The sequence below is a fragment of the Miniopterus natalensis genome, chromosome 10 (genome assembly GCF_054644295.1).
Source record: "Miniopterus natalensis isolate mMinNat1 chromosome 10, mMinNat1.hap1, whole genome shotgun sequence".
NCBI classification, from domain to species: Eukaryota; Metazoa; Chordata; class Mammalia; order Chiroptera; family Miniopteridae; genus Miniopterus; species Miniopterus natalensis.
The window spans coordinates 42,512,383-42,539,640 of record NC_142090.1 but is presented as its reverse complement, the minus strand read 5'-3'; the positions used below and the strand labels follow the sequence as shown (position 1 = coordinate 42,539,640).

General features: G+C 37.9%; 1 protein-coding gene across 1 annotated transcript in view; it reads left to right on the top strand.

The window, feature by feature from the left end:
- Window positions 1-7,797: 7,797 nt before the first annotated feature.
- The window catches only part of HBP1 (HMG-box transcription factor 1), a 32,487-nt gene continuing 13,026 nt past the window's right edge, over window positions 7,798-27,258 (top strand). Inside the window, exons 1-6 of the mRNA XM_016204767.2 lie at window positions 7,798-7,832; window positions 17,400-17,583; window positions 19,942-20,170; window positions 23,282-23,420; window positions 23,791-23,902; window positions 23,990-24,102. Coding sequence (XP_016060253.1) covers window positions 7,818-7,832; window positions 17,400-17,583; window positions 19,942-20,170; window positions 23,282-23,420; window positions 23,791-23,902; window positions 23,990-24,102 — 792 coding nt within the window. The 5' untranslated portion in view covers window positions 7,798-7,817. The remainder of the gene's footprint in view (window positions 7,833-17,399; window positions 17,584-19,941; window positions 20,171-23,281; window positions 23,421-23,790; window positions 23,903-23,989; window positions 24,103-27,258) is intronic.

Sequence of the window (27,258 nt, the reverse complement as noted above, 5' to 3'; positions counted from 1 at the left end):
AAGTTGCATTTCTATACAGCAATAATGTAGTATCAGAAAGGGAAACTAAGCCATACCCAGTTTGGCTCAGTGGTCAGAGCATTGGCCTGTGGATTGAAGGGTCCCAGGTTTGATTCTGGCCAAGGGCTCGTACCTCGGTTGCAGACTTGATCCCCGTCCCCGGTCAGTGCACGAGCTGGCTACAACCAATCGATGTGTCTCTCTAACATAGATGTTTCTCTCTTTCTGTCTCTGTCTCTCTCTCTCTCTCTTTCTCCCACCCCCCCACCCCCACTCTCTCTGAAATTCAATGGGAAAAATATCCTCAGATGAGGATTAAAAAAAAAAAAAAGAGAAACTAAGAAACAATCCCATTTACAGTAACATCAAAAAAATACATACCTTGGAATAAATTTAACCAAGGATGTAAAAGACCTGTACGTTGAATATTATAAGACACTGAAGAAAGAAATTGAAGAAGATACAAATGAGTAGAAGCATATACCATATTCATGGATAAGAAGAATTATCATCATTAAAATATCCATACTACTCAAAGCAATCTATAGTTTCAGTGCAATTCCTATCAAGATACCAACGACATATTTCACAGAACCAGAACAAATATTCCAAAATGTATATGGAACCACAAAAGACCCCAAATAGCAACAGTGATCTTGAGAAATATGAACAAAGTGGAGGAATCACAATATCTGATACCAAGCTATACTACAAAGCCATGGTAATCAAAACAGTATGGTACTGAAATAAAAACAAACATATAAATCAATGGAAAAATATAGAGAGCCCAGAAATAAACCTCTGATCAATTAATATTTGACAAAAGAGTTATGGTCAATTAATATTTGACAAAGGAGGTGGGAACACACAATAGTCTATTCAATGAATGTTGGACAGGTATGTACCAAAAATGAAACTAGACTACCATACAAAAGAATAAACTCAAAAGGTATTAAAGACTTAAATGTCAGACTTGAAGCCATAAAAAATCCTGTAAGAAAACACAGGCAGTAAAATCTCGGACACTGCTTGTAACATTATCTTTTCTGAGATATCTCCTGGGACAAGAAAAACAAAAGAAAAAATAGACAAATGGGACCACATCAAACTAAAAAGTTTTTGCAGAACATAGAAAACTATCAACAAAATGAAAAGACAATCCTCTGATTGGGAGAGCATGTTCGCCAATACACCTGATAAGGGGTTCATATCCAAAATTTATAAAGAACTTATAAAACTTGCCCTAGCTGGTTTGGCCCAGTGGTTAGAATATTGGCCCGTGGACTGAAGGGATGCTGGTTCGATTCTAGCCAAGGGCACATACCTTGGTTGCAGGCTCGATCCCTGGCCTTGGTCAGCTCGAGGCACGTGCAGGAGGCAACCAATCAATGTGTCTCTCTCACATTAATGTTTCTCTCTCTTTCTCTCTCTCTTACAATCTCACTGTAAAGCAATGGAAGAAATATCCTCTGGTGAGGATTAAAACAGTAAGATAAAATAAAATAAAAAAGAACTTATAAAACTCAACACCAAAAAACCAATCTAATTAAAAAATTGCCAAAGGACATGTATAGACACTTCTACAAAAGGACATAGTTGGCCAAACATATATGAAAAGATGCTCAATGTCACTAATCATCAGAGAAACGCAAATTAAAACGATGATATATCACCTCACACCTATCAGAATGGCTACCATCAATAAATCAACAAACACCAAGTGTTGGTGAGGATGTGGAGAAAAGGAAACCCTAGTGCACTGTTGGTGGGAATGCAGATTGGTGCAGCCATTGTGGAAAGCAGTATGGAATTACCTCAAAAAATTAAAAATGGAACTGCCTTATGACCAGTGATTACACTTCTGGGAATTTATCCAAAGAAATGTGAAACACTAATTTGAAAGAATATATGCACCCCTATGTTCACTGTAGTTGCAGTTACAATAGTGAAGAGTTGGAATCAGCCCCAGTGCCCATCAGCACATGAGTGGATGAAAAAGCTGTGGTTTACTACTCAGCCATAAAAAAGGAAATCTTCCCTTTTGGGACAGCATGAATAGACCTGGAGTTATGCTAAGTGAAAGAAGCCAGTCAGAGAAAGACAAATACTGCATGATTTCATTTATATGTGGAATGTAATGAACAAAATAAACTAACAAACAAAATAGAAACAGATTCATAACTGTCAGAGGGGAGGGGCTGGGGGAGGTTGGGTGGAGAAAGTGAGGGGATTAATAAAAAAAATCATAGACAAAGGTATGGTCATTAACAGAGGGAGATGGGGGTGGGCGAGGGAGGAGTGGCTAGTTTAGGGAAAATAATGATGGAAGGAGACTTGAACTGGGGTGGTGAACACCCAATGCAATGTACAAATGATGTATCATAGAGTTGTACATCTTAAACCTATATAACTTTATTGACCAATGCAACCCCAATAAATTCAATAAAAAAATAAAGGATACAGTTACAAGGAATGCTGGCTTCTACAATTAAAAGTAGTGTACAGTATAGCCTGATATTGAATATCAGAATTTTCACAAAGAGAAAGTGGAATAAGAATTGAGACAACCTTACCTGTTCTAGGATACTTTTAAAGGCAGCAAAACTGGTTGAGCAACTGAAATTATATAGCTGTTACTCTTCACAGGTATTTAAAAAGCAAAAACATTAAAAGCATAATTACACATATATAAGCAATAAAGTACACCAACTATTTCCAGAGGACTTGTGTGCCCAACAGTAACTACAAGAGCTTAAATCAATTCAGTTCTATAAATGAGTGGCTTCACCAAAATCATTTACTTTGTGTGTCCATGGCAGGACTCATGGGCAATTAAGATCTCTTGGCTCCTCATATTATTCTTGGCTTCATATAGTTTCTTAATAGTGATGTTTTTTAGCTTAGTATATAGAGAAATTTATAGAAAGTTTCTAATGCAGACAGATTTGAGAGGAAAACTATTATTTGACCAACAGATCTGGGTCATTGTGTCCCTTTTTATGCTCTGATTGTAAATCTAAAATTGCCTAGGAAATCCTGAAGAAGCATGTGATGATGTTTGATATAGAAGTAATTGTCTACACAATAAAAATGAAATGCCACCTATTAGGTGGTTTTCCAGATTTTTATTTAACCACAGCCCAAGTCTTGCCATTTTCCCAAATATAGAAGAAAAACCCATATATTATAAAATGTATATACATGAGCTGTCTTGTTACTAACAATTAGAACATTCATTATAGTAGGTGAATGCATTATTTACTTTCAATGGAAAAACATAAAATGACTTTTTTCCCCAGGTGCAAGGAAAAGTTAAGTGTAAGCGGAAAATGGATTCTCAAATGAGAAGATGCCTTGCCTCTTAACTGTAACAATCCAGAAGTGAAACCCTAAATGTTTTATATTTAACATGAAAAAAAGTTTACAAAATAGAACACTTGAATGAGTTTATGAGCAGTAAATATGACTGGTCAAACTCTTGAATAAAGTTGCTTCCAATTGCTGATTTTCTGTCTTTGTCCTAATGGAAAACCTACCTGGATCCTGCTGAGGAACAAGAGAATAAACACGCATCCCTAAAGCTCCACTGCCTCTTTTAGACCAAAGGTTGACAATTAATTGTACTTCCTTTTACACGATGACTATATTCTTGAAATGTGTATGAATCACACTTTTTAAAGCCAAATAACATTTTAATTATTTTCGGAGAGGTACTGGCTAAAAGATATCTTTGGCAGATCTTTTTCTCATAATTGCTCCTTAAAGCTGCACTTAAATATCCTCAGCATTTTTATTACTACAGGGGAGCAATTTTCTTTCTTTTTTTCCCCAAATGTTTTTCTTGATTTCAGGGGGAGGAAGGAAGACGGAGAGAGATAGATACATCAATGATGAGTCAGTCACCGATTGGCTGCCTCCTGCACGCCCCCTGCTAGGGATCCTGCCCGAAACCCAGGCATGTGCCCTGACCAGGAATCCAACCTCGATCTCCTGGATTATAGGACCCATGCCAGCCAGGCTAGTGCAGTAATTTTCAACTGGTGTCCTGCAAGAATTTAAAAACATGAAATATTTGCCCGGCTGGGCGTGGTTCAACGGTTGAGGATCAACCTAGGATCCAGGAGATTGCATTTCAATTCCTGGTCAGGGCACTTGCCCGGGTTGCAGGCTCGATCTCCAGTCAGGGGTGTGCAGGAGGCTGCCAATCAATGACGACTCTCTCATCATTGATGTTTCTATCTCTTCTCTCCCTCTCCCTTCCTCTCTCTGAAATCAATAAAGATATATTTTTTAAAAAGATAAATTATAATATACAATATTTTGATCTGAGGTTAAAGTTACTCTTCTCATCACAGTACCCACCAATAAGAATATCTCCACTAAGGCTGTTACAGGTACAGGGTTTTTGTGCCTGATGCTTCAATACATCAGAGTTTGGAGTAAGAAAGCTCAAGAAGATGGGAGAACTAATACTCAAATCCATCTTAAGGGAGCTTAAAATTCAGGCTTCTTATATGTATCAAGGGAAGAGAGGATGCACCAGTGAGGCAAAGAGGTGGGTAGAGACTGTAGACAGCCAGACAAGAAAAGGGATTGAAGGAAAAGTGAGAAATATCTAATTCTCCAAGTCCCTGGAGGGTCCTCTGACCCCTGCTGATATGAGTCTGGTTCTAGAGTCATTTTGTGCATAGTTCTCCACCTCTTTGCTAATAAAGGGGCTGCTCAAGCCTCAAGCAGAATTCCTGTAGTTAACTACGTATCTATAGCAGGAGCTACTAGCCTGAAGGCCACAAAGAGAGGAAGCATTTCACTGTTAGAGCTTTCAGTAAAACAAATAGAAAACACTTTTAAAGTAAGGTTTAGTCAAAAGCAGATCTCACAGTTGATGCTCAGAAGAGGGCAAAGGAGTGGCTCAAGGTCTTTAGAGAGCTCATATTTTGGGGAAGGGAAGCTTTTTAATTTCCTGGAGAAAGACATAATAAATATCTCAGATTTTAATTTTCAATGGTTAGGTGAATTCCATGGATTTTTCTTTTGTCAAATTTAACACTGGAGTTTATATTTTCAATTCTAGGGCACAATGAACCTCTACTGAAAAAAACTAGACGAGGAAGAAAATATGGATACACAGAATTGCATGGACACAGTTGCATTCTTTTTTTGTTTATTCTATTAATCTCTGTCCTTTTATTATATTCAAATCCTTCCCTTTTTACTCAGCAAAAAATTCTGACATTTTGTTGCCCCTCCAAATTACTTACAGAAAAAAATGTTTTGTTTTTCTTTTAAATATATCTTTATTGATTTCACGGAGAGGAAGGGAGAGGGAGAGAGAGAAAGAAACATCAATGATGAGTCATTGATTGGCTGCCTCCTGCACGCCTGACAACCTGGGCATGTGCCTTGACTGGGAATCTAACCACGATCTCCTGGATCCTAGGTCAATGCTTACTTGCTGAGCGACGCCGGCCGGGCAGAATAAATATGTTTAATTACTATTTGTGAATACAGAAAGTAAACCTTTGATCACATGATAGGGAGGACTATTTTATAAATCATTCACTTTAAGCATTCAAACAGGTGTCAATGTAAGAACTGTCCAAACCTGCAAGAATTTTTATGAGTTTATTTGAACCAAAATGATGACAATTGCTGGGAAGCAAAATCTCAAGGGGATGAGGAAATGCTACAGAGAATGGCAGTTCTGCACCTTACTTACACCTTACAATCACAGGAGTAGGCTTGAGTGGGTCACATGAAATTCACTGGTGATAGATTAGGGAGGCGGGAGAATCTCTGGAACTGGATAAAAGGTAAAACGAATATATTTCTTTTACATAGGTGGGTATAAGATAGGTAAGTCAACAATATGATAACAATAACAAAGAAGGGATTTGTGGTCTCTGCTCAGGTGGCTGTGTACTGAGGGATGGGGGATGGGGGAGGAAATTACCCAGACATTCCTAAGGAATGTTTTGGTAGATGCAAAAGACAATAGGCAGACTTAGTTAAGGTAAAGACTGACCTTTGTCAGGGAAGATATGGGTCTAGGACAAGACTACCTGCCAAGACCTGCTTTTAGCGATACAGTTTTAGTTTCAAACCATCCCATGCGGTTACTTTAGGTCTCTGAGTTTGTAAGGCCTGCCATGCTGGCCTCCCCTGAACCTGTCGGGTTTAGTATGTTGCCTCTTTTTTGTCCACACAGGGAATCCCTAAAATAATCTGAACACTTGTTTCAACATACAAAGGTAATTTTGGATTTCTTGATTTTTTATGTGGTTTTCAGGCAAATCTAAAAATTCAAGAAATGTAATTAATTAAAGAAATAATTAGTTATACTTTCAGGTTCTTTTCAAAAGTTTGACTTTACTGATTTCTTACCAATGTAGGTTTTCCTCCTCTTTAAAAGCACACATATAATAAAGATATAAACTTAAGCATAGCTTAAATGATTAAACACTAAAGGTTCAGAGGGAAAAGGCTTTAGAAAGGCTTTGTAATGTGAATGGTAAACACATCAATTATAGACTAGATGGGCTGTGATAGCCATGTTTAAAGTGAAGGTTACTGTAAAGCAGAGAAGTCATCCTCTGGTGAGTCAGACAGAGCATTAGTAATTTAAGGAGGAACTCCTAGTGGAAACAAAGTGGAAAGACATTCTTTCTTTCAGCAGTGGGCAATGGGAAGCTACGGAGAGGGGGGAAATAGTTACCAAAAACTCACCTGAGAAACTTACATAATAATGGTTCACACATTAAATCAGTTTAAGTCACATTGTACCCCTCTGTATTACCTTAACCAAAGAACAAGCTGGTCAATACGGAAAACGCAGTGTTAACTTCCCTCAATTTCAAAGCAAATAGTAATCGCCCAACCCCCTTTACAGCTTTGTAAAATCTCCAGATCCTCGGCTTCTCGCTCAATTGCCCATTCCCAAGTCTCTCAGCGCCTGGCATATAGCCTGCAACAAATCTTGGGTGAACTGAGTTGGCAAATAAATCTTAAGTTACTGTCTTGGGAGTGACGAGGAAAGGCTCAGAATAAAAAAAAAAAAAAAAAGCCAGTTTTTTTCGCTGGAGGCCAGCACCACTTTTATAGTCCCCATCATGACTAGAACTGAGATTTGTGGGCGACTAGGTCCCTCGCGAGGCTGCATTGCTTCCGCTTGTGTGTAGTCATCTCCTTCCCCTAGCACTAAAACAATACCTTGGCCTGCTGCCAAACCTTGAGCAGCGACACACTTTGCTTGTGTAGGGCCGGGAACAGATGCTTGCGAGAGGATGGGGCTGCTCTGAGTCCTAAGACAGGACTGGAGTAAGAGAAGAGGCCAAAGTTTTAAAACACTCCCTTCCTCCGCCTCCTCCCTTTTGTTCCAGACACCAAAACAAACGAGCTGATACACGTGTCCCTATGACTCTTGTTTACTATCAAGACTGAGCTGTTCACGCACCTCTGGGATATGTAGTCCAACCAGTTCCTGCGGCGTGCCGTCTCCCAGAGGTACGAAGCAAGGCTGAGACTACGAACCCACAATCCATTTCGGGGGCAAAGTTTGGCGTGAGTCCCCGGAGTCTCGGCAGTAATCCAATCCAAAGCGCTCATTCCGGTGACTGACATGCCGTTCCCTCCAGTAAACAAAACACTAAAGTCAACACAAGCCCGCCTCCCGAGGAAGGCCACTGTATCACCCAATGGGAAAGGGGAAGAATTGAACGGCAGTTCTGGAGACCAGTAAGAGGGCAAAAGAGCTGGGCGGAGGCTCAACCCCCAGGGGGTTGAGGGGAGGGGGAAGACGAAGCTTGAAAGACTTGGTAATGGCGACGGGTTTGGTAAGTAGGAAAGTTTCGGTTGAAAAGTAAGAGCAGTGGCGGGAGCAGTAACGCGCGCCGGGAGGCCGGCGTCAGTCGGAGAGGGGTTACGCGAGCTGCTGGTGGTGTTGTCGTGGCCAGGGCCGCCCGCGCCGGGGCTGCCCCTATTCCGCCGCGGGTTTGTTGTCTTTCAGTTCGGGAAAGGGTGGGGGTGGGGAAGGGAGGGGCAGGATCCCGAGGGGAACCGACGGTGGGGCGAGCTCTGGTCCGCGTTCCTCGTCCTCGAAAGGCTGTCTTCACGGTGGGGGCAGTTAGCCATCCGGTAACTGCCCGTTGCAAGCCCACTGGGCCAGCGTCCCCCGCGAGCTCACCTGGGCTTCGCGGCGGCGCGGCTCTAGGGGTTTCGGGGGCGGGGGCAGGGAGGAGTAGGGGAGGACTTCACTCCAAGCCGGGGTGCGCGAAAGGTGGCCCGACCTGGTGCGGAGCTGGGGCGGACCCGGGCGGGGGAAGGGGCCGACGCGGCGCCCGGGCTGCCCAGTAAAGTTTGACTTCAACTCCCCGCGTGTGGGCGGAGGGTTGGAGGTTGGCCCGCTGTGGGGGACCGGCCGGGGATGGGGGACCCCAGTGAGGCACCGCCTTCTTTGCATGCGAGAGGGGCTCGATCCGAGCTGGGGAGCTCGCGGAGTCGCTGGGCCCCGGGGCTCATTGTTACGCAGTTCGAATGAATGGGCTCCGAGGCGCCTGCGCAGTGGGGCTGAGCGGAGGGGAAAAACAAGCCTCTAGTCCAGGCTGTGGTCACATGATGGGGGAGGGGAGGGGACCGCGATGAATGGCGAAAGAGGGTGGGGGATGGACTTGGCGTGAACCTGCGGGCGCTGCCTCTCTGACGGAGAACTGAGACTTGGCAGGCGATTCCAGTCTCCGCCTTCCAACCTATGCTGCTGCCCTAGGCCGATTAAAACAGCAAAAAAATCCAGGCGAAGTCGGCCGCGGGGGCCTCGTGTTTGTAGCTTGTTTAAACGGTGCATGATGTCTAGGGGATTTCACTCGCTTCTGTGCATTCTGTAACACTTAGAGTTAGTTCTTAGGAAGTTTTCAGGAAGAGTCGTTTTTAAAAGGAGCGCTGACAACAGGACAATACTCAACCTCAGGGAGCCACTGATGCTATAAAATGGAAGGATAAATAAAAGGGAGTTGTGTATACTTGGAATGTTAAGAGTCCTACCAGCAATCCTGACGAAGTGCTTTAAATTTACTTATTTCCACCTTAAGTAGCTGTAACAGATGACTCCAAACTAGTTTTGAAATTAAAGTTAACTTTTGAGAATTAGGGTAATTTTAACGTTTGTGAATACTTTTCTATTGTTTAACTGTTAGTAAGGTACATTTGTAGTGTATTCCTAGAACTTTTTATTTTTTTTTATTTTTTATTTTTTGCTATTGTCTTTTGCTTTACTTTGCTGACCAGGAGTGTTGAAGGTGTTAGCCAAAGAACATTCGGGCAGACAACAGTGTGGTGATGGCCTGAGGGATAGGGGCTGGATGGAGATGGGCAGGGGGAAGGGAATGGGGACATCTGTAGTAGTGTCAACAATAAAAATAAAGTTAAAAATGTTGATTCTCAAAAATAAATAAAACGTTAATTCTCAAAAAAAGAAGGACTGTTAGGATCTTCTGTTCAGTTTCCTTGACTAAACTGTTGGTAATATTTGGGAAGGGAAGTTTTAAGGAAATTTGACTTCTATTCAAAAGAATAGAATCTACTCTTTTAAATTTTTGAACTACTTTATACTTTTGAGGAAGCCATTTTACAGCAAAATACTGTTTATTCTAACTTGACTAATACATTATTTATAGAATGAAAATTTGATTTCACTTTCTAGTCCATCTTAAATAGTTTTACAAGCCCATTACCGTTTCTTTTTGCCTGCAAAACCCTTCCCTTTTGTTTACTTTTCATACTTTTTTCACTTCCACATACATTAGTTAAAAGGTTACCTTCTCCCTGGATTTCCCTGCACACTTGTCTCCACAGTCTTCCCTGCTTCACAGTTGTCTACCTCTTAGACTACAAACATGGTACTGTCACTTGAAGAATGGTTTCCTCTGCTGTATTTTTATTTCTTTGGACTCTTGTCACTACCCTAGTGCTCAGTTGAGGAGGTATATGGCCTGGGCTTAATGACTGAATAAGCTGCTAGCCCTGAAGATTTCCTGTAGGGAGAATGGCAAGCTGGTGTCTTGTATTTCTGTTTGAAATGAAGATACCAGTACGTTTGTTTCCTGTCATAAATTATCATAAGAAATTACGACCATTTTAATGAAACAATGCCAGGTATTTTGCATGTATTATATTTTATTTATTTGTGTGTTTTTTTTTCTGGAAAAGACACTTATTTACAGTATGGGCTGAAATAAGGCAGAGATTCTCCTTATTCGAAATCTGCTTGGAACGTTCAGCTGGTGGGACTCAAACTTTTCCTGCTCAGTGCAAGTTCAAGAATGACTAAGAGAGCACCATGGGTATTAGCTTTCGGATTACAGAGAAGTTTTAGTGAGTAGGCAAATTTGCAAATACAGAATCTGCAGATAAAGAGGATTGACTGTTTTTCTTGGTATGCCATATCTGTGTTTTTATATGAAAATCCAAAAGAGGAAGGAAATTTAGGAAGGGGCTATCCTAATACTTTCTGAGAGAAGAATTCTTTGTCAGTGGACCATGAGATTTAGGTCAAGACTGTCATAGCAGTGAAGAATCTATCAGTGCTGTCATGCATGTATTATATTTTAAATACGAAAATGAATATTAGGGTGAAAATATAAATCAATAAATTAAAATATTTTAAAGCTGACATACCTTATATATCACAAAATTCAAGAAAAGTGATATCCTTGTTAACTGCCTGAAACATCAGTAATATTCATATTCCTTCATATTTTGATCTGCATGTACTTTGGTGCTTCATATCATACTTTATACTATTTTCCATAGAGAATAGAAAAATAATTTTCTCCTAATGTGAATTTTTAAAAACTATTGATAGTAGCTTAGAAAAGCTTTTTTTTACAAGTGGTTATAGATGATATAAAGTGTTTTAGGTTTACAAGTTTAGGAAAACAAGTTTCATAAATGAATTTTAGATTATTTCAGTTGATAGTCCTTTTAAACAGGTTTGTGCATGGCTTTTTGTGGTGGTGTATTATGGGTGTTCTGTTATCTTCATCGATACCAGCATTTTGTGTCAGCTCAGCTCAGCTCAGAATTAAGAATTTGTATAGGTGTCATTTGGCACTGTCCAGCAAAGGCAAGGAGTGGTCTGTCTGGGCAGCAGTGACTGTTGAGGTGGAAGAATGCTTTGGAATCAGGTAAGCATGTGGAATGCAGTATCTTTTATACTACAGTAATTATGATAGGTAGACAGGTACTGGTCCCACTTGCAAATAAGAAAACAGGTGTAGAGGTTAAATTCTTCAGTCATGTAAGTAGTATGTGGTAGTGATACTCTATAGTAGTATATTTTACCAAAAAAATAATCACCCACTGTTTGGGTGTGTTTTTTTCCTTTTTTTTTTTTCCGTAGCACAATGGCAAACAAAATGTAGAAACATGTCTTTTTTCTTTTTTTTTTTTTTATTCTCATCCTAGGATATTTTTTCCATTGCTTTTCAGAGAGTGGAAGAGAGAGAGGGAGAGAAACATCAATGTGAGAGAGACATCAATTGGTTGACCCCTGCACCCGCCCTGACGGGTGGAGGTCGAGCCTGCAACCAGGGCACGCAGAATCAAAATCCGTCAGCTCCAACCACTGCGCCAAACCGGCTAGGGCTAGAAACATTTCTTTGAAATCTTTTGTTTAAAGTTTCATGGAAAATATTCTAGAACTTCATTAAGGCCCTACCAACTGCTTTTGGTGTGGAAAGTTGCATTTAACATAGTTATGGAGGCTCATTTTAGTGTGGAATTTTGTAATCCACCTTACATACCTCAATTCTCATGATAGTAATGTAAGTTCATTGCAAATTACCTTCTCTTCACCCTTTGCTCCCAAACAATTTGAGTTTGGTATGGAGTCCTTCATGATTAAAGGAGGTCATATAGAAGCTCCTTTCTGTGAAATCCATAGTGAGGATGGAAAGGTAAGAATTCAGGGAGGAATAGGCACTTGAAAGTAGCAATCTTAATTTGTATTGGTCTATATCTTTTGTCATTTTCTCATTTCTTTTCAGAAAGAAAACTTATTTAGTTGGCAGAGTCTATATAAGATTAGATAAACTGGAAATGCTCTGCACGGAGTAAGTAGGCATTCACTGAAACCTATTTCCTTCTGTTTCATTCACTGAGAGTTATTTCTAGTCCTATCTCCCTCTCCTTTTATCTAAAATTTTTTTGGATATGTACTTCTGAAAGTTTGCTGAACAAAAGCAGTAGGTTCTTCCCAGTTCCACCCAATAAAATTTTGTAATACTGAATATGACATTTCAAAGTACAGCTGCTGAAGAACTTTACTCTTTTTGAGAATCAGTGATCTAGTGAAGAGATGACATGTGAATTCTGTAATACCAAAGCAGTATACAAAAGTATAAATGAACAATAGGGTTAGCTCTACCAGGAAATATTTGAAAGAGGAGCGTATTTATCAAAATGAATGTCTAATTGATAATGATGTATGTGAGGGAGTATTTTTTTTTTTAATCCTCACCCAAGGATATTTTTTCCATTGCTTTTCAGAGAGAGTGGAAGAGAGAGAAACATCGATGTGAGAGACATTGATTGGTTGCCTCCCACACGCACTGCAGTGGGGGCCAGGATGGAGCCTGCAACCAAGGTACATGCCCTGAGCTGAAATCGAACCGTTGAGTCCAGCAGCCAACGCTCTAACCATGGAGCCAAACTGGCTAGGGCAAGGGAGTATTTTTGAATATGGATTCTTCAGCTATTCCTTTACTGTATCAAGGGCCTTGCTTGCCCCAGATAGTTTGATAGAAAAAAGAGAGAGCCAAAAACTTAATTTGTATATGGGTTTGAATTTTGTGTTCCTGTGTTTAATTCTCACACTAGCTTTGTGAGGAAAGTAGAGGAACTGCAAGTCTGAGGTTAAGTGACCTACCCATGATGACATGGTCTATAAGAGTGACACTGAAGTCTGTTGATTAAGTCTAGGTTCCCAGTTACTATACAGGAGGTTTACAGTAGCAAAGTCTCCATTATCTCAAGACCAACTTTTGATAGCCAGTAACAGTGAAGTATAGACACATAGAACTCAAGTTCAGCAAGTGTTTATTTGGTCTCTTATTGTAGGTAGCTCTGTTTTGAAATTAAAATTTTTTTTTTTTCCAACTTCATTTAAGGAATATTGAGATGGGTATTGGTAGATAACTGAGGCTAGGTGCTGAAGAAATGATAGTTGCAAGGTCATTAGTGTATGTATGGTACATGGTGAATGGCGGACCTGCTGGACCTGCTGATGAGAGAAAGCCTAGCTGTGAAGAAAGAAAATAAGAGATCTGCAGAGCAAGGAGGAAGGCAGACAAATTCCAACACTGCTTCTGTGGACCCCAAGAACAGCACTGTTTCATACACCTTAGGATAGCTTTCAGGAGATATGTATGTGTAGAATAACCTCCAAATTTCATTATAAAGGTAAAAAGAAATTTTCAAGTTTAAGATTAAAGCTGAGGCTGACTTAAACAAGCCACATCTGTAATGACATTCCTCTCATGTCTTAGGCATTACTCAGTAAGGAATCTGTATTGATCCTGTCAGTTACCTTTTCTTTTATGAGAGCTCTTGCAAAGGAAGCTGGGAACATGTGGCTTACATGGATAGAAGTCGGGAATGTTAATACACTGTTTTTAACACTCTCCCTTAAATATTTGTTATAAATTTTCCTACATACTCAGTTTTTCAATATGATTTTGTATAGAGGTGAAGAGAATGTTTTAAAGTATGGTTCTGAGCATCTCAGACCTCTGTTTAAAAATTTTAAGTGGTTCTCCATTGTCTAATAATAGCCAATAATACTAGCCACTCTACTTTAAGGGTTTGCTCTGTGTTGAGCACTACTGTAAGCTTTTTACATTTATTGGCTCACTTTTTACATCTATGAGATAGATGCTTGTATTACTTCCATTTATAAATAAGGCATAAAAATTTTATTTTGTTTGTTTACTTTTTTTTAAAATATATCTTTATTGATTTCAGAGAGAGAGAAAGGGAGAGGGGGAGAGAGAGAAACATCAAGGATGAGAGGGCCATTGGTCGGCTGCCTCCTGCATGCCCCCTCCTGGGGATCAAGCCCGAAACCTGGGCATGTCCGAAGACCTGGAATTGAATCTCGGATCTCCTGGATCACAGGTTGATGCTTAGCTGAGCCACACCAGCTGGGTGTAAGTAACAAATTTGATCCATAAATTCAGCCTAATTTTAGAATCCTTATTCTTATATACAAAAAAAACCCCAAATCAGTTTCCTACACTAGGATTGAAGATTCTGATCTCCTTCTACCCTTCCAGCTTTGGTATCCACTACCACAATACACGCAAGGCCATCCTACCTTCTGATAATACTGGATTCTGTGTCCTCCTGATCTCATCCAACACTTTGCTAATTGTGTGTCGTTTGAATTTCTTTTGTTCAGAGACCTCCCTTCCTTTTTACCTATTCATAGCAAAACCCCAATCTGTAGAACTATGGTTGTTAACTTATATTTTTCTACTAAAGTACATTCCTTGAGATTCATGATTCACTATTGAGTGCTAACACTGCAACTAGTATCTTGGACGTAGTATTTATTAAAAAATAAATATATGTATTTTTTAAGTAAAAAGGAATTTGGCAATCGTTTTTAGCCCACTTGTTCTCACACTGCACCTGGGGTTCTTTTGAAAGCAAACAAATAACTAGTGCGCAGGGCTATACCCCAGACCAGATAAATCAGACTCTGGAGGTGGTGCCTGGGAATCATTGTGTCACAGGGTTGAGAATCACTAATCAAGCTAAGTTTGCTAGACTTCTGTAGTGAGAAGGTAGAGGCTTAGAATCCTGATTTGGGCAGTTTTTATTTAAATCAATTTGTGTTACTAATCATATTTCTTGTAGCCACCAGTTTTGTAGGAAATTGTTGTACCCCAGCAGATTTGCTGTAACCACTTTATATATTAAGACGGATTAATCAGTACATAATAGATTACGCTAAACTGGAAGTGTTAATTTCATGCAAATGCCTCAGATATATTCTAGGTAGATAAACTGTTATTTGCCCAAAGTAATGGCATGACACATGACTTTTATTGAGATATGTTGGATAACTTAAATAGTATTTCCCAGAGAAGAAATTGCTGAAGCTGAATAGCTGTCTGGTCTCCTGTTGTGTACTATTCTTAATCTCAATAACTGTTCTAGTTAGGACATTAAGTGCCCAAAATATAAAGAAGTCATTTTTACATTTTTTTTTTCACTTAGTTTGTTTCAGTTCATCCTTACAACTACTCTAGGAGGAAAGTTGTGCAGGTATCATTAACCCTATTTTTTTAAATAAAAAGAGGTTGAGTTAGTGGGAAGCTCAGTCACTTATGTCATATGTTTAGTAAGTGATCAAGCTGGAATCAAAACCCATGTTTTCTTAAGACCTAACCCAGTGCCCTTTTCACTACTACATAGTACACCATACAGTTGATATTGAGTAAGGTTCTAAAGCAATGCCCAGGATATGGGTCATTTGTTAGGTGTGCAGGCAGAAAGCACCCAAAATAGCATATTAGAAATAAAGGCAATAATGCAGTTTGGCTATATGTATCAAGAACCTTAGGAAGATTTTTAGTTGCCAGCCACCAACTAATCTGTTTGTAGGAATCCAAAGAAATAAGCAGGTGTAAGCATATACTTAAAAAAAGGATGTAAATGCAATGTTATTTAGAAGAGTGAAAAACTGGGAACATATTCAACAATAGGAGGAATAAGTAAGTTTTGGTACATCCATATGTATGTTATTTATTTAAAATAGATGTTTGCAAAAAGTAAATGACATAGGAAAATGCTTATGAACTTATGTCCAGGTAAAAGTATATGAGGAAAAATTTGATCTTGGATATCTGCATGAAAAAGATGTCAGATAATACACCACAATGTTAACAGTATCCAAATCTGGTTGGAGGGATTGGAACTAATTATTTTACTTTTTTAAAAATGCTTTTTAAATGTTTGCTACAGTGATTATATATTTTATGGTCAGAAAAACATATTTCATAATTTAAAAGATTATGGAAAGGCCTCTGTAGAAAAAAATTGTCAGTATTGCCAGTGTCTTTTGGTATGTCATGACTTAGCTCTGGTCTAAATATTAAACATTGAACATCTCAGTTTTTGATTAGCTGGGCTGGGGTACTGTTAGTGACTTAACAGCAGTATATTTTATTTGGAGGAAAATAATGTTTTCAGAATTTTTTTGTGTATTTCGTATTAGCTCAGAACTTCTTTTTCAAGAGATTTGGAGTAGAGCCCAAGAAATCAGGAAATCTTTCTAGTGTTGTCACTCGTGTTAAATAACCAATTTGATCATGTCCAAAGGTTACTCTCATAACAGAATGTAGTTGGTGGACTTCCCTGAGAAATTATTTAGGTGTGTTTTCATGTATTATTTTCTTGCTTGTGATAACTTTGTGGCCCTGAGATGAAGGTGGATTTACTATTTATTTAGCTAAATCTCTCATGATTAGCATTCATTTTTCCAGAAATAGCCTATTCAGAAGGACAGGTATCTTTTTATTATGGCTCGGCTCCAAATTCTCATTAAGAAGACAAGAACATTTTTATTTTTATGAGAAGTATAATATATAGCCATTTTAAGAAACTAATCTTAAATATTCTTTAGAGAATATAATTTTAAGTGTGTTAAACTTATTTCACAGGATGAGAAAACAAAATAATGAACACAGTAAAAGAGAAATTAAAATAGAATCTTTAAAAAAATGAAGAAACACAATCTTTTAGTCTTTTTGAATTTGAGGAAAGTTTGTTACTTTTCTTCTATATTTGAAGTTACAAGTTTAAAAAAGGTTTTTTGTTTTTTTAAATACACCTTTATTGATTTCAGAGAGAGGGAGAGAGAGAGAGAGAGAAGCATCAATGATGAGAGAGTAATTGATCTGCTGCCTCCTGCAAGCCCCCTGCTGGGTATTGAGCCTGCAACCCTGGCATGTACCCTGTCTGGGAATCGAACCAAGATCTCCTGGATCCTAGGTCGATGCTCAACCACTGAGCCATGCCTGCCTGGGCTAAAAAAGGTTTTGTTGGTTTCAATATTGGGGTCTGAAAGAGATCTTGATTAAAAAACTGTGCTTTTATTCGTTAGAAGAGAGGACTTTTATAAATTATCCTTTAGGAGTTGAGTATAATTTAGTGCTGAGTACATGCATGTAGACCAAGATATCAGGGAGTCATGCTGGTCTAAAGGATTTGATGGTGATACAAATAGCAATGTAAAGATTAAGTTAAAGATACAACATTGTGATGTCTCTGATTGATTTTATACTTACATAATCTCCATCACGATTTGACATTTTTTTCCTTACATTATTTTTATTTTAAAGTCGGAGCACCATAACATGGTGTGGGAAGTGAAGACAAATCAGATGCCGAATGCAGTACAGAAACTCCTGCTGGTAATGGACAAGAGAGCTTCAGGAATGAATGACTCATTGGAGTTGCTGCAGTGTAATGAAAATTTGCCATCCTCACCCGGCTATAATTCCTGTGATGAGCACATGGAGCTTGGTAAACAAACTTTAAACGTTTTTAGGGATCTTTCTGAAGTTCAGATTAATTTTCATGTGAACTGCTAAAAAGTATGTGAAGTTCTATACATTAGTGTTCAATAATCTCTTGTTATTGCTTAAAAATAGAACTTAAAACCATCATAAATTTGAGCTATTTATGGTTATCATTTATGGTTCTTTACAGATTATTATTATACTAACCTGCCTTACTGTGTGGGGAAAAGATTGGGCTATTGAAAACCTTAGGAAAACCCTACTGTGTGGCTTTTCAAAAGGTGTTACTTTTGAAACATCCCAGTGAGCTCAGTAAATTACGCTTGGCCACTCTTCATGACTAATGGTTTGTTAGTATGACGGTGAAGTTACAGTGGACCCTTGAAGCTCGAGAGTCTGACATTTGTGGTTATCACTACTGCTCAGCTATTCCAAAGGTTTGTGACCTGTAGAAATGTGTAGGTTTGTTGAGGTATGATTTTGAATTGTATTGCTTTGAGGTGTTGAAGTAGTAAACAGCTAATGAGTATCTTTGGCTTGCTGCCAAGCTTTTCAGCTTGGCTTTGTCCCCATTTAATATATAGTTTTCCTTAATATTCACAAAAACCTCAAGAAGATGTGATTATCCTCATTTTACAGAAGATGAAAGAGAGGAGATTATATGCTGGATTGCTATGTGGGAATTTGGAGATCCTAAAGGCCTTGGGACATAACATGTTTGAATGCCAAGAGTTTGCTGGGCCCTAATATTCATTGAGTAGTGGTTACTGTTGAGCAAAGACACCATTATGATCAGATAATTGATTCTCCATCATCACATTTTTATTTTTAAAAATTTTTTAATGATTTTGTTATTGATTATTTTAGAGAGAGAGAGAAAGGGAGAGGGAGAGAGAAACATCGATGTGAGAAACAAACTTCAATTGACTGCCTCCTGCATGCCCCCTACTGGGGACTGAGCCTACCACCTGGACATGTGCCCTGACCAGGAAGCAAACCGGCAATCTTTTAGTGCACAAGATGTTATCCAACCAACTGAGCTATACTGGCCAGGACTCCACCATCACATTTTAGGTTTCAGGAGGAAATTGGGAACTTGGGCCTAGGGGGCTCAAAAATTAGTACTATCTAAAATGACTTAAGTTTAAAAGCAGTTAACTTCCTGAACTTGAAAGACAGAAATAAACTCTTTATAGCAAAAAAAAAAAAGTGATGGTCAAAGAAGGATGTTGGCAATGAGAGAAGGGAAGTGGCTACACCAACCCGAGAATTATAGGGTGGAGTTATCTCAAATTGGTATGATATTTTGGCTGCTCTGTGAAGGCAGGGATACCTTTTACTCAGTTTTGTGAATGGATATCCTGAATCAGTACTTTTAAGTAAGCTATTTCAGTTTTAGTATGCTATTCTGGGACATTTGCCTACATAGGTATTATATGTAAGTACATTTACAGTGACAGTTGAAGAGAACTTCCAAGACTAGAAGAGTTTATTGACATATATTGACAGGAACCAATAAATCTGTAGAGTATGTAGGTATGTATGTGTTTCATAGAGACTTTTTAAGGTGTGCAAGATGGTTTTTTCCTTTTTTTTTTTTTTTTTGAATATTTTAGGATTACATTTTTTAGAATTTTTTATAGTGTTCATAGGCTTGGTGTGTACATGAGTAGTATTTGGGTAGTACTTCTAGTCTTTTAGGGAGTAAAAGTATATCATGAAGTACCTTTCAGGAACACATTTATAGGAAAATAACCAATAAATTACTGAGTTCAGAATTGCTCAGTAAAAAGAAATGATTTGGCCTGTATAAAATTCAGTAAGTAGTACCTAACAATTTATAATATGATTTTTTTGGTCTTATCTTTGAAAATTGTTTTCAGTGTTGCAGCAATCTTATATAACAGGTTAATAAAAGTATGTGAACAATAAGTATATATATATGCACACATAAAATGCCTTTTGCCTCATTAATGTGTTCATATAAAAATGTCTCGAGAGTGTGTGTATTACTCTTTGGTGAAGTATAAAAAAACGGGGGGAGGGGGGTGGGATCAGGAAACACAAACCTTGTTTTTCCAGTCTATGAACAGTTGTGGTAATTACATGGTTTAGGTAGTGAAGTTATTAGTACATTTACATTTGTTGGATTTACTTTTCTATTAAGCTTTGTTAACCCTTAATGTACTAGGTGTCATTTATTAAAACTGAAACTTGTTTCACTAAAAAAAATTTTTTTTGAACTTATACTTTTCTTCACAAAATTAATTAGCTAAATTTGAGGACTTCTCTTCCAACTGTAATTATAGTATTGCCCTATGTTAGTAATTTCCTTTTTATAATGTTGAGTGTGTATTTGCAGATGACCTTCCTGAACTTCAGGCTGTTCAAAGTGATCCTACCCAATCTGCCATATACCAGCTAAGTTCAGATGTTTCACATCAAGAATATCCAAGACCATCTTGGAACCAAAATACCTCAGACATAACAGAAAATACTTACCGTGAAAATGAGGTGGATTGGCTAACAGAATTAGCAAATATTGCCACCAGTCCACAAAGTCCACTTATGCAGTGCTCATTTTACAACAGGTAAGAATAGTGTATTTTATTGAAAACTTCTATCATTACAAATAGCTATTAATTATTTTTTCCTAGTTTTAAAAGTAATGCTATTAATCATTTAATGAATGGTTTGCTTAAATTAGGGTTTAAGTAAAGTCATTAGAATTAAGTTTCTTGTCTTATAAAGATCAGAACTATTCCACTCAATAACATGATTTTATACTCTGAGAATTAGATAAAAGTGGTAAGAAAACAGCAGAGTGAAGAATATTTGGCCCGGCTGGGCGTGGCTCAGCGGTTAAGCGTCGACCTGGGATCCAGGCGATCAGGGTTCGATTCCCGGTCAGGACACATGCCCGGGTTGCGGGCTTGATCAGTGACTCTCTCATCATTGATGTTTCTATTTCTCTCTCTCCCTCTCCTTTCCTTTCTCTGAAATCAATAAAGATATATTTAAAAAAAAAAATTGTAGATGTTTTCAAGTCACCAGAAAATAAATCAGACCAAGAAATATTTTTCTTATGCTACATTTATACTTATTGAAATGAAAATTATAGTTGTCCAAAGAACTATAATTATAAATAACATTATATTTTAAAACTTTTATCAGCCTTGAGTTCAGTTCCTCTTTTGTTTAGGTTTATTTTCTTCCAGTGTATGTGACTTTATGCTATTTATCTGTTTTCTAAAAATAAAACTAGCTAATTTTGAAATCGTCAACTTATAAAAGTGGACTCCCATTGGTGAGAACTACTGTTTCATATACCCAAGACTAGAGTTTAAGAAAATGAGTTGTGGTGCTATGAAAGTATGGAAGCTTTCAAGCAATATTCCAAGAGAGACCTAAGTGGATTATATTTTATTAATTACCCCTAAAATCATAAAATTATCTATGTAAAAAGACACATATAATAAGATTGTAGCGGGGAGAAACATGCAGATCGCACTCGTGTGTGGATAGACCATAGTTCATACAAGGTGATGTAGAAATAGCTCAATTTTGGTAAGTGCTCCTAAGTTAGTATAATTCTTTGCCAAAGAATAAACTTTTTAGGTGTGAAACTTGGTTTTCTTACAACCCATTGAATTATGCTGCTTTTGTTCTATTTATCAGTGTATTAGTTGTGATTAGAGCAAATTCATTTTATTTAACCTCAGTTTAATTCCATGAGTTTCCACAAGAAAGAAAACTTGCCTTTTAGAGTATTCCATTATAGTCCCAGTTTTTGTTATAATCTTAATAGTCAATAAGCTAAAAATTCTTTTACATTTCAAAAACAAACAGACCCTGATTTTACTGTTGACTTTCTTTCCCCTCTCTTTCTAATTTAAAAATAATACTTTTAATTTTTCATCACAAATTCACGAAGATTTATAACATAGTTCATGGAAAGTTGAGTAAACCCTTCAGAAGAAAATAACTATAAATAAGAAGATAAGTAAAGCAGTATCTCCCTGAAGATGTCCATTTATTCTCTGCAGCATTTTCTATGCTTCCCTTCATCCTAGGGAACAAGACCAAGAGACATACTCTGCTGTCTTGCCTGCCTTCTAACATTGTCAGTGGCTGTTCACCCACAACTTCATAGTGTTAAACTATGTTAGTTATTGAGCTTTGGATGTCTGAAGTTGTATAGCACCAAGGGGTTGAGGACAGGTAAAATTTGTATTATCCATGAATAGATAGAGGGATGAAGAAACCAGTGGTATTTGTGTATGGCATTACTACTTCTAAATGGTTAAACAAAAGAATTGATGAAGCTCATATTCTTTTTTTTTTTTTTTTATAATAACATTTAGCTTTATTTATTTTTAATATATCTTTATTGATTTCAGAGAGAGGAAAGGAGAGGGAGAGAGAGAGATAGAAACATCAATGATGAGAGAGTCATTGATCGAGCCCACAACCTGAGCATGTGCCCTGACCTGGAATTGAACCCTGATCGCTTGGATCCTAGGTCGACGCTCAACCGCTGAGCCATGCTCGGCCGGGCAGTTTTTGTATTTTGAAATCCAAAATAGATTGGAGAGTATGCTATAATGCTTGGAAATTGGTGGGGTTTTTATTTATGAAGTGATATGAACATGAAAGCAAAGTATAGTTTCATAGATCCTTATTTTAAAATGATTTCTGCAAAGGTATAATGAAAAAGGTTAATGAGAATAAAATTAAAATTGAGGGCTAATAAAATTTCTCAGGGAATTAGGGAAGAATTGGAAACTAAGATGTCCCTCCTCCCTTTTTAGAAAAGGGGCTTAGTACAGACATGCATATACTTTTTTCTGTTAAGTACCAATGCCCTATTTGGCATTTCAGAGAATTGTTCTGACTTGGGAGTTTCAGACAGATCTACTTTCTTTTCTTCCTCTATGCTGCTTTCCAAACTCTCGTGTCAGTAAACATTACTGGTGATCCTTTATGGGCTTGCTCCTTACTGTTCCCCCTCTGTGAATAGCTGACCTGTGTGTGGGGGAAGGATTTTAGCTCAAGTACTCTAAAAGGAGCACTGCCTGGTAAAGAGACTTTTGAGGGGAAGGGGTTACTTTTTAAAAGGTGACCCTGGGGGAAAATAATTAGCCTTATATATGTAGATACTTTTCAACAAGTTTGTATTAGAAAACAAAAAATAGTGTCCAGTTATAAGAAGTTGCAGATAGGCTGCTTTCTGCTATAAAAACTTGGAGCATTTTAGCGTAAGGTAGTTCATTGTATCTGCCCGGTGATATGTGGTTCGTAGATAAATCAGTGTTAAACATAGATTCACTCAGATTAAGATTTACTGGCTATATCAAAGTAGAAGAAAGAAATGGATAGGGAACCCTGCACAGGGGTTATTATTCATGAATGAAAATGTTCACATTTATATGTACTTGTTGATATAAAAATAAATGAAACAGCAATTTGGAATTTAAAATACATTATCAAATATGAAAAAACTAAAATGTATGAGGGGGGCTTGAGTAAGAAGTTAAGGGACATCATATTATAAATGTAATATTGATGTCTTTACTAGTGTTTTCCATGGGTGTCTTATATATAATAATGTTGGCATTTTGAATATAAAATTTTTTTCATCAAAAGGAAAGATCTGCTTTAAGGACCTACGCTTTTTGGTTAAAACTGCTTCTTTATTTTAGATCATCTCCTGTACACATCATAGCTACTAGCAAAAGTTTACATTCCTATGCACGCCCTCCACCAGTGTCCTCTTCTTCTAAGAGTGAGCCAGCCTTCCCTCACCACTGGAAGGAGGAAACACCAGTCAGACATGAAAGGGTGAGTTTATTCATGAGATTAAACTTTTACAAAGTTTGCACAACATTTGTAATATATTAACTTTCTCTCTTTAAAAAAGTCTTTTGAAGCACATACAGATGGAAAAGAGTATGTCTCATTGTTCTTCCTTTTAGTGATCTGGATTTAATTTTATGTACAGCTCTATTAACTATTAGGAAAGTTTGCTACAAGTGGTAATATGTATTTAACTAAAACTTTCAAAAACTTCAGTTTTCAAAGGTGTGTTTTTAAAGTTTAGCATGATTAAGTTATCCCTTAGTAAGGAGAGAATCTGAAAGCTTGAACTAGAGACAGACAGTAACAAGATATGTTTAAAAATAAAAAAAGTTTATCATGTTTTTCTTCACAGGCAAATAGTGAGTCAGAATCTGGCATTTTCTGCATGTCCTCCCTCTCAGATGATGATGATTTGGGATGGTGCAATTCCTGGCCTTCAACTGCTTGGCACTGTTTTTTGAAAGGTAAAAAAATATACTTGAATTTGTTTACAGCTTACTTGTGTAGCACACTGTCACATAAATAATATTTGTTTTCTACTTAAATTTTAGGCACACGACTGTGCTTTCATAAGGGAAGCAATAAGGAATGGCAGGATGTTGAAGATTTTGCTAGAGCTGAAGGCTGTGATAATGAGGAAGATCTCCAAATGGGCACTCACAAGGTTGATTTAAAATTCCTAAAAAAACAAACAACTTTCCAAATGAAACATAAGGTTTATTGTTATCCCCCAGGAGTATCCTCCATTTACTTTCATATTTAAATGAAAGTAAATAGGTAGTGGTTTTGGGACTCCTTATTGTTGCTTAGCCTGATGGAGAGGCTTTAGTTTTACCTTGTAATTATGCTTTCTTAGATGGGGAAAACTAAACTGGCATTAAAAATAAATGAGCCCTGGCCGGTGTGGCTCAGTTGGTTGGAGCACTGTCCAGTATACCGAAAGGTTGCAGGTTCAATTCCCAGTCAGGGCAGGTATGGAAGGCAACCAATCGATGTTCTTTCTTACTTGGATGTTTTTCTCTCCCCCCCACCCCTCTTCCCCTCTCTCTAAAATCAATAAGCATAGCCTTGGGTGAGAAATAAACAAACAAATGAACCCCAAGGCTTTATCTTTGGTAATCTGCAAAGTGGTTAATTCCCCTATGGATAATTAAGAGTTGATTATATTGTTACTTTTTAAACGACTCCATAAAAGCACTGGCATTTTCTTTTCAAGTTTTCAATTATATTTTTTTGAGTTATAGTGCACATGCCATAGCATTCACCATTTTAAAGTGTACAGTTCAGTGCTTTCAGTACGAGAATATGCAACCATCAGAAGTATCTAATTCCAAAATACTTTCATCACCTCAAAAAGAAACTCCTTAAGTATGAGAGATGACTCCCTATTCCCTCTTTCCCTAAACCCCGGCAATCACAAATCTGTTTTCAGTACTTGTAGACTTGCCTTTGCTGGACATTTCATGTAATTGAATCATACAATATGTGATCTTTTGTGACTGGCTTCTTTCACTTAGTGTAATGTTTTCAAGGTTCGTCTACGTCATAATGTATATAAGAACCGTGTTCTTTTTATGACTGAGTAATATTGTACTATATGGATGCACTGGATTTATTTATTCATTTATCAGCTAAAAGACATTTGGGTTGTTTCCACTCTTTGGCTGTTAAAAAAAATGCTACTATGAACCTTCCTGTGCAAGCTTTTGAGAACATAATGTTTTCATTTCTCTTGATATATGCTTAAGGAATGGGATTACTGGGTCATATGGTAACTCCATGTTTAACATTTTGAGGAATTTCCAAAAACTTTTCCATAGTGAATGTTCCATTTTACATTCATACATGTATAAAAAGTTCTAATATCCCCAAATCCTCATCTACACTTACTTCCATTTCACTCAGAAGCCATTTTAGAATGCATGAAGTGGTGTCTCCTCCTTGTTTGATTTGCATTTCCCTAATGACTAATGATAGTAAGAATATTTCCACGTGCTTGTTGGTCGTTTGTATGTCATCTTTAGAGAAATGTCTATTCAAATCATTTCCCCATTTTCAAATTGGGTTGTTTGTCTTTTTATTATTGAGGTTTAAGTGTCCTTCAGGTGTTCTGGAAAGTATACCTTATCAGATATGAGATTTGCAAATATTTTCTCCCATTTGTGGGTTGTATTTTCACTTGATACTGTCCTTCACAAAAGATTTTTTTTTTTTTTTGTGAAGTGCAGTTTACTCATTTCTTTGGTTACTTGTGCTTCAGGTGTCATATATAAAACACTGTTGCCTAATTCAAGATCATGAAGATACACACCTATGTTCTCTCCCAAGAGTTTTTATAGCTTGGTAATGGTCAAAAATAATTTTTCTTTTGCCCTGGCCAGTTTTGTTCAGTGGTTAGAGCATTGGCCTGAGGACTGAAGGATCTCAGGTTTTATTCCCGGTCAAGAGCACATACCTTGGTTGCCAGTTTAGATCTGTGGCCCAGGTCAGGGTTCCTTTGGTAGGCAACCAATTAATATGTGTCTCTCACATTGATGTTTCTCCCTCCCCCTCCCCCTCCCCCCAATCTCTAAAAATATCAATGGAAAAAAGATCCTTAGGTGAGGATTTTAAAAAAAAATCATTTTTCCCCCCCATGTAGCTATACAGGTGTCCCAGCATAATTTTGAAAAGACTATTTTTTTCTCAGTTAAAATTCTTTTGTCACCTAGTTGAAAATCATAAAACACTGGCATGCCCGGCCCGGCGTGGCTCAACGGTTGAGCATCGACCTAGGATCCAGAAGATCAGGGTTCGATTCCCTGTCAGGGCACATGCCCGGGTTGTGGGCTCGAGCCCCAGCAGGGGGCTTGCAGGAGGCAGCAGATCAATGACTCTCATCATTGATGTCAACTCTCTCTCTGCCTCTCCCTCCCTCTCTCTGAAATCAATAAAGATATATATTTTTAAATTATATATAAAAAATAAATCTTATTAAAAAACACACAAACACTGGCAAAAAACACTAAGCAAAAGTAGTAGTGGGCAACAATAGGATAAATATTGGTGGCACCTTTATTTTTGAAACCTTTAATTTCTCCATCTCTGCTGCAGGCGGAAAAATTGGTCATGCGAATGAAGTGTGCTTGTTTAAAATTCCTGTTTCATCTTGTTATCCCTTGCTATTGAGTTTTTTGAGAAAATTAGTCCTGACATGGCTGCTGCCTTCAGTCCTCCCCTCTTCATTGTAGTGAAGTTTTCCATAGTCTGCTTTGGTCTGTACCACTCTACTACAGTTGTCTCAGAGCTTTATTCCAACTATTAGAGAGGCTTCTACTTGTTCTGTTTGACACCTCTGCAACATCTCACAGAGTGGATTAGTTCCTAACATTGTCTTGATTTGTATAGCACGATAGTGCCCTGATTCTCTTTAATGTCTCAGTCTTTTTGACTGGTGATTTGTCTGCCCATAATGTTGAATGCAAGCAAGGTTCTCCTCTTCACTCTTAACCAATTCCTCTCTGCCAATAATGTCAGCACCACCTCCTTGTGGCCTGTGGAAAGCACTCTGGACTTGGAGTTAGGAAACCTGGGCTCTCTTTCTGGCTCTTGCAGTAACTATTTGTGTGACTGACCTGGGGCAGATTGTTAACCCTACTAGGCATTGGCTTCCTGATATGTAAAATGGGATTGGATTAGTTTTAAAGTCTTGTAGCTCCAAAAATTAGATGATTCTGTGATGCAGTTATTTGCGATTATCTATCTATAACCTTTACCTATATGTTTCCAACTGCTTGTTAGACCTATCTGTACATGAATATCAATCACTATAACCAAATCT